The 21719-nt window shown below is 40.3% G+C and overlaps 1 protein-coding gene across 1 annotated transcript; it reads left to right on the top strand.

Annotated features, from left to right (window-relative positions):
* Positions 1 to 1728: 1728 nt before the first annotated feature.
* LOC119474100 lies at positions 1729 to 18532 on the top strand. The gene is made up of 2 exons (XM_037745744.1): positions 1729 to 1960; positions 17910 to 18532. The coding sequence occupies exons 1-2, from the start codon at positions 1729 to 1731 to the stop codon at positions 18530 to 18532; spliced, it is 855 nt and encodes a 284-aa protein (XP_037601672.1).
* The last annotated feature ends 3187 nt before the right edge of the window (positions 18533 to 21719 follow it).

Raw genomic sequence — 21719 nt, 5'->3', positions numbered from 1 at the left:
AAGATCTCTTTGGATCTCAGGATATGGCCTTTCATGTATATCCACTGTGAGTCCCACAACTTTGACATTCCCAGGGAGTTATGTAGGTTTTATATTGTATTAATTTAAAGTTTGCTTCTTTGGTTTGCCGAAGTTCTTTTAAGATAGTGATGCTGAATTGTTTCGGTTGAGTGCTTTCACAAAGTTAGCATTTGAATTTGGCCTGGTGCTTTCGCTTGTAGTTAGACAGTCCAGACAGGTTTGAGAACATGTAAATACCCACGGATTCTTCCACTTCAGGCTCTTTGTGAACAGAATGGTGTTGGATAATCCAGCACAGACATTATGTATTAAGGTAGGTGAAAGCAGACACACAAGCACAAGAATCTCTTATTCTGATGGGAGAAATTCTATACTTTGTGTTAGAAACTGTATCTCACCAACCTGTAACAATTACAGACTTCTAAGAAACCAGGATTAAAATTCACATTGGCAGCCATACTTACTGCTCTTGATTATTAAAAAAATTCAACAAGTTTAGCTGTCATTTATCTGACAAAGTTCTATGCAAATTTGGGTATATTTCCAATACTGTACATGTCATTTATGGTTTCTTATGTTCAGTTTGGCAAGCTTGTATTCTCTGTAGAAATTTCTCTAGGTGTGCCAGTATCTATTCTCAATATTAAGTTTCTTCCTCAGGTTTTATTGCTCTAAACAATAAAAAGATGATTATATTGTTATTTTATAGCTTCTTTCTTATAAGGAAGTCAAAGCTCTGAACAAATATTTAGCTTGACCAGAAAAAAAGGAGTAAATTGCTCTTTGGAGAGAAACATTATATTTGTCATTTAACAAATTATCTATTCCAAAGCACTAAATGGCTCTCTAGTGGTCAGGCTAGATTAACAGCCCTGCAAACAGCAACCCTTTTCTTTATAATTTACTAATGATATTCATTATATCATCTTCCCAACTCTTTATAATTGTGGCAAAGATAATCAGACAAAGCCAGCTCTACAAGTAGGCAAACCAGGATACCATGCCGATTTTGCGGCAGCCAATCCACAAGCAATTAACGCTTTCTACTTGAAATAAGACTTTATAAAGTCATTCGACAAATATGTATTTATTGAGATCCTATTATGTGCCAGGTCAGTCTTCTTCAAGGGTCACAGGGCAATACATTCATAACCTGACAGGCTGGGATGACTGTTAGTTTTCTTCTTTTCATACACTAACTAATTGATGGGACAGTTTGACCCTAAAGAATGCATAATGGCGTAAGTAAAAAAGATATCACATCATTAAATGCTTTCTAAAAGTCTCATCTTTTATAAATAATCTTGATTATTACAACAACCAAGTAAAAAATAGATTATGTATGCAATTTTATAATTAAGAAAATTTGACTCTGAGAGGTTAAATAAAATTTGCCTGAAGACACACAAATGGTACAGTCTTAAATCTGTCTCACTTTTGAGGAAGGTTGAGCCTATGATTATAAGATACATATGAATTAATTAAAAGATACATATGCAAAACAAAATGATGCAATTTTTGAATCAAAGTATTGTGTTCAGATTAAGGAAATACAATGTTCAGATGAAAGGAGTTTTTAGTCCTTTCATCCTTGAGACTAATGGATTAGAGTATATCTGGAACATAATGTATGCTCTTGTTGTATTGGGCCGAGTGTAGAAAGTTATCACCAAGACAAAAGTATGTCAGATTGCAGGGTCATTTATTATGCCGGCGACCACAGAGGACTCACGTCTCTCCAACCTGTGGTGTCAAAAGGAGGGTGCCACGACTTTTTATATCCGAAAAATCACCTTGGGTGTGGGGGTGAGGAGCGAGGATGGGGATGAAAAGGTTTCGGACATTCCAAGGGCTTGGGGATTCTGTGATTCACCTCCTGGGTGGAGACAAGGGCGGGGGTCTCCGGACATTCCAAGGGCCAGGGGACTTTTGTCATTCTGTTTGTTACTTCAGTGGTTTACAGAAGTCAGGATATACATTTGTTTACACATCGTCTGGGTGGTGATAGAAGTCACAGATTTTAGCAGTTACTGATAAGGAAAGGTAAGCAGCTTTACATAGTTTTGCAGAATAAACTAGCAGTTCTATTTACAGAGGCCAAGGACAGTAGTTATTGTGAGGAGAATGGGGCAGCCATTTCAACTTATTTAAAAAACAGTTTTGCATTTTATAAAATAGTGTTGCTCAGGTTCTGGCTCTAGGCCAGCACAATATCACACTCTAAATACTAAGCATCAAATGTTTAAGAAATTTTGACAAACTCAAAAGTGTGCCCAAAAATGGTCAACAAAGAAGCAAGAGAGTTGGAAACATCTCATAGACAAACTATCAGTGGAACCAGGAGATTCAGTCTGGAAAATAAAATTCTGAAAGGAATTGTACGATGTCTGTCTGCAAATACTTGAAAACTGCCATCTTAGTCTATTTTACACTGCTATAATAGAATACCTGAGACTCGGTAATTTACAAAGAAAGAGATTTGTTTCTTATAGTTCCAGAGGCTGGGTAGTCCAGTATCAAGGTGCCGGCACCTAGTGAGAGCCTTCTTGCTGCATCATTCCATGATATAAAGCAAGAGGGTGAAAGAGCATGTGGGGGCCAAATTCACTTTTATAACAAAATCACTCTTGCCAAAATGAACCCACTCCCAAAATAATGACATAAGTCTACTCATTAGGGCAGAGCGCTTATGACCTGAACACCTCTTAAAGGTCCCACCTCTCAACACTGTTGCATTGGGATTAAGCTTTCAACACATAAACTTTGGGGGACACATTCAAAGCATTGCAACTACCATGTAGAAAGGGAGGAAAAAAGCACAGGTTTGTTCTTTGTGGCTTCAGAAGACAAACTCGGAAACCAGATGAACTAGAAAAAGAGAATTACATTCCCACAGTCTCTGTGTAGAAAATTAGGTAGGAATTGTGGAGCACCTTGAAAGATGATGATTTTGAGCCTCTAAATACAAAGCCTGTGAACAGTGAATACAAAGACATAAAAAAAGGCGCCTTCAGGAATTGATGGCTGTGTAAATGAGGGGTAGTCACAGAGGGCCTCCAATATTTTGAGTCCCAGAGCACCTGCTTAGAGGTAGAGACACCAGTCACTCAAACCTGTCCACAGCCACTTGCCCTCTGCAGGGAACATTCAAGAGCAGAGCTATTATTCTAAGCACAGTAGCTGACAGACCTGGGTATTTATACTAACAGCTGTAAAGTCCCCACCTCCGTGTTCTGCCTTTGGCTATCTGCCTTGTCTGGGATGCTCTTGCGCTATATATTTACATGGCTCACAGCTCTACTTCATTCAAGCCTCTCTTTAAATGCCAAATAGTCACAGAGACCTTCCTTAACAACCCTATCCAATGAATACTATTCATTTATTTACATGCTTATTTTTATAGCACATACAATTAACTGACATTATGTAAATGTTTTCTTGTCTCCTTCATTTGAATGTCAATTCCATGCACAGAAATGTTTTGTTCACTGACAGATCCCCTTGCCTAGAACAGTGCATGGTACGTTGCAGACCCTCAAGGAATAGTTGTAAAATTAAATGGATTTTTCTCCAAGTGAAGCTTCTATCGCTCCACAGCAAATATTTTTGTAACATTTCCTCTTGATGTAAAACTTATTGGGATAGATCATGATTTCTGTTATAGATTCATATTTTAATGTAATAAAATAGGAAACACTTACTTATCCACAGCCCAAATCTAAAAACCAGCTTTTCAGTACTATACCAAGGAACTGTCATTAACTCTTTTTGGAATTTTTAATCAAATCAATATATAAATTAATTTTGTCATTATGTAATGTTGCAGATCAAACAAAATACTATCCACCTTGCCATTTTCCAGTTATATAAGATTAAACAAAAACTGGCAATTTGGGGTTTCAAATAGAAATTTTGAAATTTGAACATACAAATAGAATATGTTTAAGTCATTGTTTATTGAGACCCTTAACTTTAAAGACCCCCTAGATTAGCCAGGAAGATGCCGTTAATCCATTCAAGATCAAATAAATTTAAAAAGTACTATACTTACTTGCATATATCCCCCAAACTGAAATTAATAGATAACTGTTTTCCTCTGCATTCCTTTTCTCCCTCAAGGGCTTGTCAATACAGTTTTGTTCATGAAATGTAGAACAGATTAGAGGAACAGATGCCTGCAGTGTATTTAATGAAAGGAACCCAGAGGTATGCCAGTCACAATTGCCACACAAAAGCATTTACCCACAGATGTTTTCCTACTATCTTCTATGTCCCAATTTAAAGGTAAAATATGTGCTAAACCTGGCTGTCAAGTAGATATAGAAACCTTCAGAACATGTCCAGAGACTGACCACTCCTCCCAACTGCCATCGCCCTGTCTGAGCCGCCACCATCTTTCACATGGGTCCCAATGAGGCCTCCTAACCAGTTTCCCTGCCTCCTGCCTTGTACCTTTCAACAAAGAAGCAAGTGATCCTTCTAAATCTAGGCAAAACCATTCAGGACATAGGCATTGGCAAGGACTTCATGACCAAAACACCAAAAGCATTGGCAACAAAAGCCAAAATAGACAAATGGGACCTAATCAAACTCCACAGCTTCTGCACAGCAAAAGAAACAGTCATTAGAGTGAATCGGCAACCAACAGATTGGGAAAGAATTTTTGCAATCTACCCATCTGAGAAAGGGCTAATATCCAGAATCTACAAGGAACTAAAACAGATTTACAAGAAAAAAAACAAACAAGCCCATTCAAAAGTGGGCAAAGGATATGAACAGACACTTTACAAAAGAAGACATACGTGAGGCCAACAAACATATGAAAAAATGCTCATCATCACTGGTCATTAGAGAAATGCAAATCAAAACTACATTGAGACACCATCTCATGCCAGTTAGAATGGCAATCATTAAAAAATCTGGAGACAACAGATGCTGGACAGGATGTGGAGAAATAGGAACACTTTTACACTGTTGGTGGGAGTGTAAATTAGTTCAACCATTGTGGAAGGCAGTGTGATGATTCCTCAAGGACCTAGAAATAGAAATTCCATTTAACCCAGCAATCCCATTACTGGGTATATATCCAAAGGATTATAAATCGTTCTACTATAAGGACACATGCACACAAATGTTCATTGCAGCACTGTTTACAATAGCAAAGACCTGGAACCATCCCAAATGCCGATCGATGATAGACTGAACAGGGAAAATGTGGCACATATACACCATGAAATACTATGCAGCCATAAAAAATGTTGAGTTCATGTCCTTTGTAGAGACATGGATGAACCTGGAAACCATCATTCTCAGCAAACTGACACAAGAACAGAAAATCAAACACTGCATGTTCTCACTCGTAAGTGGGTGTTGAACAATGAGAACACATGGACACAGGGAGGGGAGCATCACACACTGGGGTCTGTTGGGGGGAAATAGGGGAGGGATAGCAGGTGGTGGGGAGTTGGAGAGAGATAGCATGGGGAGAAATGCCAGATATAGGTGATGGGGAGGAAGGCAGCAAATCACGCTGCCATGTGTGTACCTATGCAACAATCTTGCATGCTCTTCACATGTACCCCAAAACCTAAAATGCAGTAAAAAAAATAAAAATAAAATAAAAAGCTGTCAGATTATATCACCCTGCTGCTTAAAACTCTGTGACAGCTTTCCAGGTCTTACAAATCCTGGCGGTCCTCCTTCCCCTTGCTTCCAAGACCTCATTCCCTGTTTCTCTGCCCCTTAATCTACTCCAGTCACACAGGCCTCCTCACTCCTGCTTGAACATGTGACTGCCTGAGGGCACCGCACTGGCTGTTCTTGCCTTTTGGAATAAAACCTCTTTCCCACAGTATTTGCTTGCCCAACTCCCTTGACTTCTTCATGTCTTTGTTTGAATATCATCTTCTCAGTAAAGCCTCTTCTAGACATCCTGTTTCCATCACAACCTGCTCCCATCCCCATCTCAGCACCCACCTTTCCATCTTCCTGAGCATGCTCTGCTTGTCTTTAACATTGTCACAGTATTTATCATCTTATAATGTACTGTATATTTTACTCATTTTTATGGATATATATACAGTCTTTCTCCCTCCCAAAGATTCCAGGGGTCTTCATTTTGTTCACTGATGTATCCAGGGAACCTAAAACAATGCCTAGCACATAGTAGGGGTTCAAGAAATATTTGTTGAATGTATTAATTGGTAATTCTAACAATATAGCATGTGTTAGTAGTCAACCAGTCCATAAGTATGTTTTCAATGCTTAGGTGTGCTCTAGGTGATCTTAAGCACTATGGAGAATTTTTTTTTTTTTAGCATAAAGCATCTGCCCTCTGAAATGTTAGTTTAGTTGGGGAGACCACAGGTACAAAACAATGTCAAAGAGCTTACATATGGAAGATATTGATAAAGACCATTGGCTATGCTATTAGGTTTTGTGTTCTTATGCATTTATGCAACAATTATTCATTGAGCACCTACTATGACCTAAGTACTGTACTAGCCTACAGATATTAATTTCAACAAAATACACAGAGTCCCTACCTTCTTGGGACCTACATTCTGATGAAACAAACAATGAACCAATTAATAAATAAACAACTATAGAAGGACCCTGAGGAAATAAACAAGATCTGTCATAGAGAACAACAGCAGCCATGCCAATTACAATCACCAGGAGAAAGCGGCAGAATGAACAGCTGAATCTCACTCTCCTCTTGCCCTCCAGCCTCCAAATGGTACCTCCACTGGGCCAACTGAAAGCCAAAAAACACAGTGCACCTAGGGCTAGCAGTGTACAGCAAGGTGGAGAAGCAAGATCTGGAGGAGCAAGCCTGTGTGGGTGTGTGAGTGTGTACATGCCTATAAAAACACACCCAGAAGATGACCAAACAGGAACAGCTCTGGAGTGCAGTTCCCAGCAAGAACTGCACAGAGGGTGAGGGATCACTGCATTTCCAAATGGGTTATTACAGCCCACAGACCAGGAGATACCCGGGTTGAAAAGCACCATGAGTTTCCAGCACGGCTGTTTCAGCTGGCACAGCAGGTCTCTGCACAAAAAGTCACACAAATCTGGGCAGCCGTTTCAACTGGCACCTGGAACACCTGGGAGACAGAGATGCCCACTCAACTGAAAAAAGGTGGCTGAAACAGGGAGCCAGGTGATCTAACTAGGCAGGTCCTGCCCCCACAAAGATCAGCAATCTGAAATGCTCTGGATTGAGAGTTGCAGAGCTAGTGCGGCTGGACCCGGGACAGTCCAGTTCTGTGGGAGTAAGGGCATCTGCCACTACAGAGGCAGTTCACTGCTACCAAGGCAGTCTGCCATGACAGAGGCAGTCTACCAAGACAGAGGCAGTCCACCATTATTGAAACAGACTGCCATTACCCAGGCAGTTCTAACTATACCTCTATAAACAAAACCAAAAGGAAGTTCACACAGCAGCTCAGCAGAGCCCACAGCAGCTCAGCAATGCCTCTGCTGGCAGACTGTGACTAGACTACCTCCTCACTGGGCAGGGCAGCTGTGAAAAAAGGCAGCAGCATGTCATGAACTTATAAATAAAGTCCCACCTTCCCAGGACAGAGCACCTGGGAAAAGATGCAGTTATGAGTTCCACTGCAACAGACTTAAAAGTGCCTGCCCAGCAACTCTGAACAGAACAATGGAGCTCACAGCTCAGCACTTGAGCTCCTGTAAGGGACAGACTGTCTCCTCAAGCAGTTCCCTGACCTCGGTTAATCCAAAGAAACATATCATAAAGGAGAGCTCAGGCTGACATCTGGCAGGTATCGTTCTGGGATGAAGATAACAGAAGAAGAAACTGGCAGAAACCCTTACTGTTCTGCAGCCACCGCAGGTGATGCCAAGGCAAGCAGGGTCTGGTATGGACCTCCAGCAGTCCTACAGCAGAGGGGCCTGACAGTTAGAAGGAAAACTAAAAAACAGAAAGAACTTCATCATCAACAAAAGGGATGTCCACTCAGAGACCCCATCTGAAAGTCACTAACTACAAAGGCCACAGGTAGATAAAACCACAAAGACGGAAAGAAACCAGTCCAAAAAGGATGAAAACACCTGAAACAAGAATGCCACTCCTCCTACAAGTGATCACAACTCCTCACCAGCAAGGGAACAAAGCTGGATCGAGAATGAGTCTGATTAATTGATAGAAACAGGCTTCAGAAGGTGGGTAATAAATTTCTAAACAGCTTAGAGAAGAAAATAAATGAACTGATGGAGCTGAAAAACACAATACGAGAACTTCATGATGCATACACAAGTTTCAACAGCCGAATCAACCAAACAGAAGAAAGGATATCAGAGACTGAAAATCAACACAATGAAATAAAATGAGAAGGCAAGATTAGAGAAAAAAGAGTAAAAAGAAATAAGCAAAGTATCCAAAAAATATGGGATTGTGTGAAAAGACCAAATCTATGTTTGATAGGTGTACCTGAATGTGTCAGAGAGAATGAATCCAAGCTGGAAAACACTCTTCAGGATATTATCAAGGAGAACTTCCCCAACCTAGCAAGTCAAGCCAATATTCAACTTCAGGAAATAAAGAGAACACCACAAAGATATTCCTCAAGAAGAGCAACACCAAGGCACATAATCTTCAGATTCACCAGTGCTAAAATGAAGGAAAAGATGCTAAGGGCAGCCAAAGAGTAAGGTGGGGTAACTCACAAAGGGAAGTCTATTAGATTCACAGTGGATCTCTCAGCAGAAACCCTACAAGCCAGAAGAGAGTGGGGGGCCAATATTCAACATCCTCAAAGAAAAGAACTTTCAACCTAGAATTTCATATACAGCCAAACTAAACTTCATAAGTGAAGGAGAAATAAAATCCTTTATGAACAAGCAATTGCTCAGAGATTTCGTTACCACCAGGCCTGCCTTACAAGAGCTCCTGAAAGCAGCACTAAACATAGAAAGGAACAACCAGTACCAGCCACTCCAAAAACATACCAAATAGTAAAGACCATCGACACAATGAAGAAACTTTATTAACTAATGGGCAAAACAGCCAGCTAGCATCAAAATGGCAGGATCAAATTCACACATAACAATATTAATCCGAAGGGTAAATGGGCTAAGTGCCCCAATCAAAAGACACAGACTGGCAAATTGGATAAAAAGTCAAAACCCATTGGTGTGCTGTATCCAGGAAATCCATCTCACATGTAAGGATACACATAGGCTCAAAATAACGGGATAGAGGAAGATTTACCAAGCAAATGGAGAGCAAAAAAAAAAGCAGGAGTTGCAATCCTAGTCTCTGATAAAATAGACTTTAAACCAACCAAGATCAAAAGAGACAAAGAAGGGCATTACATAATGGTAAAAGGACCAATGCAACAAGAAGAGCTAATGATCCTAAATATACACGCACCCAACACAGGAGCACTCAGATACGTAAAGCAAGTTCTTAACGACCTACAAAGAAACTTAGACTCTCACACAATAATAGTGGGAGACTTTAACACTCCACTGTTAATATTAGACAGATCAACAAGACAGAAAATTAACAAGGATATCCAGGACTTGAACTCAGATCTGGACCAAGCAAACCTAATAGACATCTACAGACTCTCCACTCCAAATCCACAGAATGTACATTCTTCTCAGCACCAAATCACACTTACTCTAAATTAACCACATAATGGGAAGTAAATCACTGCTAAGCAAATGCAAAAGAAGGGAAATCATAACAAACAGTCTCTCAGATCACAGTGCAATCAAATTAGAACTCAGGATTCAGAAACTAACTCAGAACCACACAACTTCATGGAAACTGAACAACTGGCTCTTGACTGTTGACTGGATAAACAATGAAATGAAGGCAGAAATAAAGATGTTCTTTGAAACCAACAAGAATGAAGACACAACATACCAGAATCTCTGGAACACATTTAAAGCAGTGTCTAGAGGGAAATTTACAGCAATAAATGCCCACAGGAGAAGCAAGAAATCAACACTCTATCTTCGAAATTGAAAGAGCTAGACGAGCAAGAACAAAAAAACTCAAAAGCTAGCAGAAGACAAGAAATAACTATGATCACAGCAGAACTGAAGGAGATAAAGACAAGAAAAATGCTTCAAAAAATCAATAAATCCAGGAGCTGGTTTTTTGGAAAGACCAAATAAATAGGCCACTAGCCAGATTAATGAAAAAGAAAAGAGAGAAGAATCAAAGAGATGCATTAAAAAACGATAAAGGGGATATCACCACAGATTCCACAGAAATACAAACTACCATCAGAGATTACTACAAACAACTGTATGCACATAAACCAGTAAACCTGGAAGAAATGGATAAATTCCTGGACACTTGTACCCTCTCAAGCCTAAACCAAGAAGAAGTCAAAATGCTGAATAGACCAATAACAAGGTCTGAAGTTGAGGCAGCAATTAAGAGCCTACCAACCAAAAAAAGCCCAGGTCCAGATGGGTTCACAGCTGAATTCTACCAGACATACAAAGAGGAGCTGGTAACACTCCTTCCAAAACTATTCCAAACAATACAAAAAGAGGGAACTTTTCCCAAATCATTTTATGAGACCAATGTCATCCTGATACCAAACCCGGCGGAGACTCAACAAAAAAAGAAAACTTCAAGTCAATATCCATGATGAACATCAATGCAAAAATCTTCAATAAAATACTGGCAAACTGATTGCAACAGCACATCAAAAAGCTTATCCACCATGATCAAGTAGGCTTCATCCTGCACATGCAAGGCTGGTTCAACATACACAAGTGCATAAATGTAATCCACCACATAAGCAGAACCAAAGACAAAAACCACATGATTATCTCAGTAGATGTAGAGAAGGCCTTTGACAAAATTCAACAGCCCTTTATGCTAAAAACTCTCAATAAACTAGGTATTGATGGAACATATCTCAAAATAATAAAAGCTATTTATGACAAAACCACAGCCAAAATCATACTGAATGGGAAAAAACTGGAGGCATTCCCTTTGAAATCAGGCACTAGACAAGGATGTCCTCTCTCACCACTCCTATTCAATATAGTATTGGAAGTTCTAGCCAGAGCAATCAGGCAAGAAAAAGAAATAAAGTGTATTCAATTAGGAAAGGAGGAAGTCAAACTGTCTCTATTTGCAGATGACATGATCATATATTTAGAAGACCCCATTTTCTCAGCTCAAATCTGAAATTGATAAGAAACTTCTGCAAAGTCTCAGGATACAAAATCAATGTGCAGAAATCACAAGCATTCCTATACACCAATAACAGACTAAAAGAGAGCAAAACCAAGAGTGAACTCCCATTCACAATTGCTACAAAGAGAATCAAATACTGGACAAGGAAAATGTGGCACATGTACAGCATGGAATACTATGCAGCCATAAAAAATGATGAGTTCATGTCCTTTATAGGGACATGGATGAATCTGGAAGCCATTATTCTCAGCAAACTGACACAAGAACAGAAAATCAAACACCACATGTTCTCACTTACAGGCAGGTGTTTAACAATGAGAACACATGGACACAGGGAGGGGAGCATCACACACTGTTATGCAGGACTAGGGGAGGGACAGTGGTGGGTGGGGAGGTTGGAGAGGGATAACATGGGGAGAAATATCAGATCTAGGTGATGGGGTAGGGGATGGAGGCAGCAAATCACATTGCCATGTATGTACCTATGCAACAATCTTGCATGTTCTGCACATGTACCCCATAACCTAAAGTGCAATAAAATACATATATATATAAAAAAAGAATTTTGAACTTTCCTATGATCAATGAAAAAATGAAAATAAATAAAAACACACCCAAATTTGTCCCAAAGCCTCCTCAACCTTTCCAAAACACAGTTTCTTCCTTATCTCTCTCCAGGGGAGTAATCTGACTCTATTTTCCCATATATACTCCTTTTTCTAACAAACTTTATAGTGTTGAAAATAGCCATAGTCATCCCTTAAACTTCTATTAACTAAGTTCATGAATCTCAGTATCTTTAACTTTTTTCATAAAAATTTTTGTTCCTCTTACAGTTTTTAGTCTTCTAAAAATCTGGTATAATTTCTCCCCATCTTTCAGAATATGTAAAATAAAATATTTTATACAACTTTTATACCATTCATTAGTAGGTTGATAGTTTATCTGCATAAAAATGAACCTTTTAAATTTGACTGGCATGTTAAGACTAGCCCAATTTGATTTTTAAAGCTTTTATTTTTTAAAGTTTAGTGGCTCATGCTTAAGAACACCCATATTAACATGCATAGAAGATAACTTCATATTTAAATTATTGGAAAGTAAATACAAAGCTATAATAATAATATAATTATTATTATTAGGCTCAGCAATAATAATAATATCTAACATTTACTGAGCACTTACTATGTGTCAGAAATTATGCTAACTACTTTGCATCATATTTAATCCTCACAACCTAGGAAACAGAGAATTATTAACCCCATTTTACAATTAAACTAAATTGAAGCAAAGAAAAGTTATGTAACTTCCTCAGGATCAAGCAGATGTTCTGTGGTGAGAACTGGATTCCAGCTGTGCTTTTTCACAGCTGAGCCCCAAGTCTACCAGGAAGCCAGAACAAGGCACTTGTCCACAGGGTTGCGGGGTCCAAACACACTCGTCAGCCATTTTTCACACTTAGATATTTGCAAAGACCCTTGCCTAGAACAATGCCTGGTACATTGCAGACCTTCAAGGAATAGTTGTAAGTTAGATGGCTCTTCTCTGAGTGCAGCTTCTATCACTCCACAGCAAATAACATTTCCTCTTGATGTAAAACTTAGTACACTTATTGGCCACCCCATAATAACAACAGAAAATTATGTTAGAGAGGTGCTATTAAGTGAAAAAAAGCAAGTAATAGGAGAACTGAGAACATTATCATCCCATTTATGGAAAATCAAAGTTAGATGTTTGTAAGATTAAATAGGTCTATCATTAAATATAATAGATAAAGACATGCTACATAGATGCCAATGTGACAATAATTAAATATATTTGTAGTCATAGATAGTTTCTAGAAAAGTAAAAGAAAAATCGGTCAATACAGAGTTGCTCAGAAGAGCACTCAAAGGAGTAAGGAGTATTTATTTTTCCTACATACTCTGTACCATTTGAATCATTTATCACAAACTTGAATAAGTTATCACATTAGTTACACTAATATCCAATAAGGAAGCAAAGGCTGAGATGATAATCCAACAACTTCATCACAAAAGAGCATTCCTGGCAATCCCAAATGTACCCAGTCTGGAATTTCTTCCAAGGTTATTAATTTTAAATTCTTTGTTTCTTTTATCTTACTAGCTACATACATTAACAGCTACTAGGAAAAACAGTAGCAGCCATAAAATATCTATTTTAATTTAGCCTCATTAATGTCTTTCCAAATTAAATGCACCCAATAAACAAAATATATGTAAACTGTCCCACTATAGGCTTTAAAACTTGCCAGCATTTTAACAAGCCACAGATAGCAAACACTTGACCAATAAAGACTGATAAAGCTATAACTTAATTGCTGATTCAAGAAGGACAAGTGTTAAGACAACAGTTTCATTCTTCCATATTTCCCAGTTATGTTGATTTCAGCAGGTTGGCTACGTGCTAAAAGCAAACCATTTCACCATCAGTTTGTGTGGCAGCACAAACAGTACAGAATAGGATCAACTACAGATCTTGGCACCTATCATGTTAACTACCCATGTCTTGAAATGGAACGCCACAGAAGACTTTGGTTGCCAAAGATGAAGTATTTGGATTTTATCGTTCACAAATGCAATGCACTGTGACTATTGTGATACCAAACACTAAAATCCAAATGGGAGTCTAGAGATGGTGAAGCACAATTCAGAGTGATTAGTTACGGCAACAATTTGTTGGAGATGAAAATATATACATATTAAATTCTCAGTATCTCTTAATAGGAACTGGTTGAATAAATTATGGCACATTTACATACTGAAACACAAAACAGCCATTAAATTCATGCAAAACATTACAGAAATCAATATTCCACCTTATCATAAAACTTGACATTGTTTCCTCCAATGGTCATTTAACACCAAAGTCATGGACTGCTGAAGGCATATTCTCACACATACATTCCTCAGCAAGCAAGAGGAGTTTGCTGCTGCACCAGCATTTCCAGTTTAATTCTCCACCAGTCCTAGAAAGTACATGGCATTCAGTGTCCTGCTAAGTACAGCCAGTGTGTTTCTGCTCTATCGGCTAAGGGTCTTGCGCCATCTTAATTACACAGAGTGATATTCACATCTCACTTCAACAAGTTCTCTTCTCTTGGCTTATTCTGTTGCATAGCTCCTGAAGAAGTGGAAATCATTCTTTCTTTGATAATGATGCTATCTATATAACATGGTGGTTAGAAATGTGACACTTTGTGGATAAAATTAGCCTGAGTTTGAATCCAAGTCCCATCCCTGACTGCTCATAGGATCTTGGGCAAAGTATTGAATCTTTCTGTGACTTAATTTTCTCATCTTTAAAATAGGAATGAAGGTACATTGCTCATGGTTTAATGGATTAAATGAGATAATGTAGGATAACTGTAAAGTATTAGCACAGTGCCTGGCAAATAGTAAGTGCTCAGCAAATGATAGTTTTTAATCTGGAGTTTGTGAACCTTCTTCATTTCATGCTTTTGTCATCTTTTCATCGTATCTCCAAAGATCAAAAATGTTCAAACCATTACATTGATAAAGTAAAAGAATCTCTTGGTCACAGCACATGTTAAGCTGGATGGAATTTTATTAGATACACAGAGAAGATCTGAATTTCTTTACAATAAAGACAAACTGAGTCTAATGCTTATATATTTGTGCAGCTGAGCAGGGGCATACAACAGTAACATAGTCACTTTGTGCTGAGTTTGGTTAAAATTCAAAAACTTTAAAAACTAACATAAAATACACATGATATTGCATCTGGGAAAGTTGAATCAAATTAGTTTTCAACTTTCTATGCTTACAGGGACAGGAAACTGAATAAATAAAATCCACAGGTCACACAAACAAAAGAAAATCTAGTTTAAAACAAGTTCACCCTAACAACAGATGCTGGAGAGGATGTAGAGAAATAGGAACACTTTAACCCTGTTAGTGGGAGTGTAAATTACTTCAACCATTGTGGAAGATGGTGTGGCGTTTCCTCAAGGATCTAGAACCAGAAATAACATTTGACCTGGCACTCCCATTACTGGGTATATACCCAAAGGATTATAAATCAATCTACTATAAAGACACATGGACATGTATGTTTATTGCAGCACTATTCACAATAACAAAGACTTGGAACCAACCCAGATGCCCATCAATGATAGACTGGATAAAGAAATTGGGGCACATATACACCAAGGAATACTATACAGCCATAAAAAGAATGAGTTCATGTCCTTTGCAGGGACATGGATGAAGCTGAAAACCATCATTCTCAGCAAACTAACACAGGAACAGAAAAGCAAACACTGCATGTTCTCACTCATAAGTGGGAATTGAACAATGAGAACACATGGACACAAGGAGAACATCACACACTGGGGCCTGTCAGGGGGTGAGGGGCTAGAGGAGAGATAGCATTAGGAGAAATACCTAATGTAGATGACGGGTTCGTGGGTGCAGTAAACCACCATGGCACACGTATATTTATGAAACAAATCTGCATATTCTGCACATGTATCCCAGAACTTAAATTATAATTTAAAAAAAAAAAAAAGTTCACTCTCTTCTAAAGCCTTCCGCCTGGGAAGTTTGCATATGTTACTGATTTCAGTTTCATCTTCAACTGAAAATGAAATCCCCCAAAAAGAGGCAAGGAATGAAGGAAGCAAAGAAATAATAATAAAGATACTAAACAATGTACAACTACTAGAGCATGAGCAACGACACGGTGCCCAGTGGTCAGCCCCTAATTATAAGGAAGTCTCCCTCATTTCAGATAGTTGTGCAAGAAGAGGGCAGTCCCAAAACAGCCCACATTAAGCAGCCTGGAAACCCACAGTCTCCCTAACTTTGCTCAGACTTCCTGCCTTCAGGAAAAGAAGCACCTATAGTCTGAGTAAGTAACGCTGGCCTTATCCCCCCCACCCACTCCTCCTCCACATGTACCTCCAAAAAAATAGAAGGCAAGCCCATGTCACAACTAGTAGCCATGAGCTGAATCCATCTCGTAGATGGGTTTTGTTTGGCTTGCAGAGTTAAAAAGTAAAAAAAAAAAAAAATTTTTTGGTTGCCAATACTTAGAGAGATTTCACATAAAATCCAGATCTCTGGCTTGTCTCAAATTTTAAAAGATTTTGCAACACCAGGCTAGCATGCCCAGTAGGAATAGGTAAGGGAACCCTTTTTTAAGTGGAGTGTACACTCTTGAATTTGCCATTGTCCCCACCACTCCCTATTCTAACACCCAGCCCGCCACCCTCATTGACATTAGCTGCCTGGCACTGGTTGATATTTGAGTGCCAAGAGCCTACTGGAAGATCTTGAAGAACAGAAAGCCAGATGTGCCAAATGTCAGTAGGAACCAATATGTCTATTAATTAAAACCAAAAACATAATAGCAGAAAATCTGATCATTTAATGGAAAAAACCCTAGGCTGGTTATTAAAACATGTTTCTTTCCTAGGACCACTACTTTGTGAAATTAGTTAACTAATCTTTCCTAAATTTCAATGTCCTCAAATAAGAAGTGGGATGATAATACCAGTGTCATAGAATATGTTATGGAAGATAATTTGTGCTATCTTAAAGTCCTTTATAAAGTAGAACAAGTTAAATGTAGATTATGATACTGAATTACTCTAAGCAATAGTTGACACAGAATAAATGAAAGTTATACTATAGATATTTAATGTTATCTATACTATAGATGTTATCACACACAAAAAACTCTAATTGATTGATTTGCTAATGATTTCGTGTTATTTTCCATACCTGCCAGAACTTCATTAAGTAAATTCAAAATGTATGCACTTAAATGCTATAGCCACAATTTAAAATTCTTTGTTAGCAAAACAAAGAAAACTTAAAGGAAAAAAGAATGTGCCTTTTTACCTCATTATTCTTAAGATTAATTATAATTTGGGTGATAGATTTTGGTTTTCTAAAAGTTAGTGGTATATCAGAGGAGCTTAACTGAGGATTTGAGAAGACACAGATCATTGACAGTACATCCTGCCTAGAACTTCATTAAGCAATGTCTGGATCAGGTTGTACCCATAAAATTTCTGTGCCCAAATGAATTTCAAATAAAGCTTCCTGAAGGAACCAGAGTCCATTAAATCCCTTCCTCCCGGAGCTGCAGGCAGTACTTAGGAGATGAGGTGACACTGACTGAGCGCCTCATATTAGGATCCCTTTAATAAACCAAATAATTTCAAACCTCGGGACACAAATAACATTAGCAGAGGCAAGGGGATGGCCAGAACGGGAAGCTGAAGTTCTGAAACAAGCAAAATTTCTCACAATTTCCCTTCATCAGGCCAACAGTCACAGCACTAGACAAAGGGAATTTGTCTTAATAAGTGATGCACAAACTGCCTTAATCTTGCACCTGCTGCACCGAAAGCCACATGAACCTCCAAGAAACCACGATGTCGTCCAATGCTGCCCCCAGCAAATGATAGGGACCCTGACCCAGGCAGTCTGCTCACCCCTCCCAAAACAAAGAAGTGATCTTTCTTTGAGAATATGAACTAGAAAACACCCAAGATGAAGGGTATTATCTTATCCTTCTCATAGTATTTAACTGCCAAAAAAAAAAAAAAAAAAAAGTGTGCGTGTCTCTCTCTTCTAGCTGTAGGGCCCGGTGCTAGTGTATAGCGAGCTCCTGATTTCATGTTTCTTAAGTTGAGCTAAATTGTCTTCCGCGCGGCTCTGCTCCGCGGGACTTTGGTTCCTCCTCACCCCTTTGCTGCGCGGAACACCAGCTTCGCCAAAGGACCCCACTCCGGAGGGAGTTCGGCTTCTGCAGAAGGGCTGCTGCAGCGCGCTGCCCCGACCCCGCCTGCGGCCCCGCACGCTGCCGGTGCGCCCACCTCTCCTTCCTGGCACCCCGCCTGCGTCCGTTAGTCTGAGGAAGCCAGCCGCGACTTCACTGATGCACCCATTCCAGTGGTGTAACGGGTGTTTCTGTGGCCTGGGACTGGTGAGCACCAAGTCCTGCTCGATGCCACCCATCTGTTTCCAGGACCTTCCACTCAACATCTACATGGTGATCTTCGGCACCGGCATTTTTGTCTTCATGCTCAGCCTTATCTTCTGCTACTATTTTATCAGCAAACTCCGGAACCAGGCACAGAGTGAGCGATATGGATATAAGGAGGTGGTGGTTAAAGGTGATGCCAAGAAGTTACAATTATATGGGCAGACCTGCGCAGTCTGTCTGGAAGACTTCAAGGGAAAGGATGAGCTAGGTGTGCTCCCGTGCCAACACGCCTTTCACCGCAAGCTGCCAGGCTGGAGTGCAATGGCGTGATCTCGGCTCACTGCAACCTCTGCCTCCCAGGTTCAAGCAATTCTCCTGCCTCAGCCTCCCAGGTGTCTGGTGAAATGGCTGGAAGTTCGCTGTGTCAGCCCCGTGTGTAACAAGCCCATTGCTGATCCCTCAGAGGCCACGCAGAATATTGGGATTCTATTGTATGAGCTGGTATGAGTGCTGCAGCTACACCTAGACCTGGAGAAGACCTTTTGTCTTGTGGATGCACAGCTGTAACAAACAGGACTGTAAGGTGATGATGGTCACTTTCCCAGTGATGGGAAGGGTAGTCCAGGGCTGGGCTTCCACCCTCAGTGCCAGACCAGTTCCAGATGTGCCCCCACTTCCTGCCTCATGAAGCCTTCTTCCCTGCTCCTCCATGCTTGTGGCCTCACCCATCAAGACCACTGTCCCCTGGTACTGGACTATCTACCTGCCTTGTTCCTGCTCTGGGGGAAGGCGTCCATCCCAATCAAGAACATGGAGGACATCCTCTTTCAAGGTTCCCCTTAGGAGGATGAGCTACTCTGACCCAGAAGGGTTGAGATGGGCTCTGCCCCCTCTACAGATCTCCCCTCCCCTTCTCAATTCTTCTGGAGGAAGGTTAGAAAGGAAGGAAGGAAAGACCAAGGAACCAAGCGCCTCCACAAAAGGCGAGGGGGGCTCTGTATGAAACAGAAGAGCAGGGACATTAAGGAAAATGTCAATGTTTACACGGGACCTGTGGAAACAAAGGCTGGCTGGTGCCGGCTGACTCCAGGGTAAGAGAGGGCCCTTCCCCTGCCAGGACCCAAGGTGCTATCCATTCATTCTCTTCCTCAGTTAATCTCGGAGCTTCCTGTTCCATACTGAGGTTTGCAAACCCTCTAGAGGAGGGCTAGTTCTGTACTCCAATTGATTCCTAGGGGCCTTTCCCCTCCCCCACTTTGGATCAAAAGGGGCATAGGGATGGGGGTATCTACCGTTAAGCAACTGATACCTCCTTCTCTTTGTAAGTAGTATTTTTATACTTCTTCCTCACCTCTCAGGCTTTAGATACGAAATCCCCAGAATGGAAGGGCGTGGGGATTTTTTCTATTCCTCCCTGCAGTGGGTGAGGGTGACAGAAAGTTATGTATTTAAAGAAAAATAAATGTAATATCAAGTTTCTCTAACCTAAAAAAAAAAAAAATTGTCTTCCTTCTCCATATTCTGTCTTAGAAGCACAAAAGACCTAAAAACCTCCAAGCAATGTATTTATCTGGGACCTCCTCTTTTGGGCCATGGAGTGCATTATGGTGCCCACCACGACTGGGCAAAATGATAAAACTTTGAAATATAATTATAGAGTTAGGTCAAACTGTGCACAGTGGAATATCTCCTGGATTCTGTAAAGGCAGATTGATAATGCAATCGTGGTACACCACCACTGATATTACTCAGCCCTTACAATTCAGGCTCTGAATCAGAGAACTGAGATTTCTCCAGCCCCGCTCCACTCCTGCACTCCCATCGCTTCACCGCTAAGGAGCAGCCTAGCCAGCATTCCCACAGGGTAGGTGCTGGAATTGCACACTAAAGAGCTAAACAGATCAAGCATTCAGTTTCTGCCTCTGGCACTCACTCACAGGAACCTCAAATCCCTGTGTCTTGGTTTTGTCATCTGTAAAATGGGATAATAGCTCTTACCATAGGACCCCAGTGAAGACCAAATGTATGCAAAGGGCTTGGCACCCAGCCTGGCACACAGTCCCATCCTAGCATAGGGAAAAGAGATGTGCAATGACCCCGTGAAAGTTTGAAGATGATGCTGTGCTCAAGCTTGGAGTGGGCTTCCAGGCACACTGGTGTCACCCAGGCTCTGGGGGCCAAGGCAGCACTTCTCCAGCCTTTCTATTGGAACCACCCCTAACTGTAAAGAGCTGTGAATGTATGCCCTGGGGCCTGTTGGAAGCTTCAAAATTCATTCTTGTTTTGTGTTAAACCTCCATGTCTTTTTAATTTGCTCCCAAGCAAATCTGTCTTGGTTTTAATGTAAAAATAATATTGCCTCCTACTAAATCTCTGAGAAATATGAACCTTGAGGGAGGCGTGCTATAATCATACGGTGCCTTTGCCGACCCAGCACCTTCCCCACACACCTGAGGATACATGTGCCTCAATGTGCTACCATGTGGGGCTGCCCTTGCAGTCGCACAAGTGAGAGTGTGGGTCCACCTTGGGATATTGCAGCATCTCATTTTTTTTCTTCCCCACTTATTTATTTTATTACATTTTAGGTTTTGGGGTACATTGAAGAACATGCAAAATTGTTGCATAGGTACACACGTGGCAGTGTGATTTGCTGCCTTCCTCCCCATCACCTACATCTGGCATTTCTCCCCCTGCCATCTCTCCCAGCTCCCCACCCCCCACCGTCCCTCCCCTATTTCCCCCCAACTGACCCCAGTGTGTAGTGCTCCCCTCCCTGTGTCCATGTGTTCTCATTGTTCAACACCCGCCTATGAGTGAGAACATGTGGTGTTTGATCTTCTACTCTTCTGTCAGTTTGCTGAGAATGATGGTTTCCAGGTTCATCCATGTCCCTACAAAGGAAACAAATTCATCATTTTTGATGGCTGCATAATATTCCATGGTGTATATGTGCCACATTTTCCCTATCCAGTCTACTGTTGATGGGCATTTGGGTTGGTTCCAGGTCCTTCCTATTGTAAATAGTGCTGCAATGAGCATTCGTGTGCACGTGTCCTTATAATAGAATGATTTGTAATCCTTTGGATATATACCCAGTAATGGGATTGCTGGGTCAAATGGAATTTCTATTTCTCGGTCCTTGAGGAATCATCACACTGTCTTCCACAATGGTTGAACTAATTTACACTCCCACCAACAGTGTAAAAATGTTCCTATTTCTCCACATCCTCTCCAGCATCTGTTATCTCCAGATTTTTTAATGATCACCATTCTAACTGGCGTGAGATGGTATCTGAATGTTGTTTTGATTTGCATTTCTCTAATGACCAGTGATGATGAGCATTTTTTCATATGTTTGTTGGCCTCATGTATATCTTCTTTTGTAAAGTGTGTCTTCATATCTTTTGCCCACTTTTGAATGGACTTGTTTGTTTTTTTCTTGTAAATCTGTTTTAGTTCCCTGTAAATTCTGGATATCAGCCCTTTGTCAGATGGGTAAACTGCAAAAATTTTT

The sequence above is a fragment of the Cebus imitator genome, unplaced genomic scaffold (assembly GCF_001604975.1).
Source record: "Cebus imitator isolate Cc_AM_T3 unplaced genomic scaffold, Cebus_imitator-1.0 Scaffold211, whole genome shotgun sequence".
In the NCBI taxonomy this organism is placed as follows: domain Eukaryota; kingdom Metazoa; phylum Chordata; class Mammalia; order Primates; family Cebidae; genus Cebus; species Cebus imitator.
Note: the sequence above shows the minus strand (reverse complement) of the source record. Positions and strands in the feature narration are given on the sequence as shown.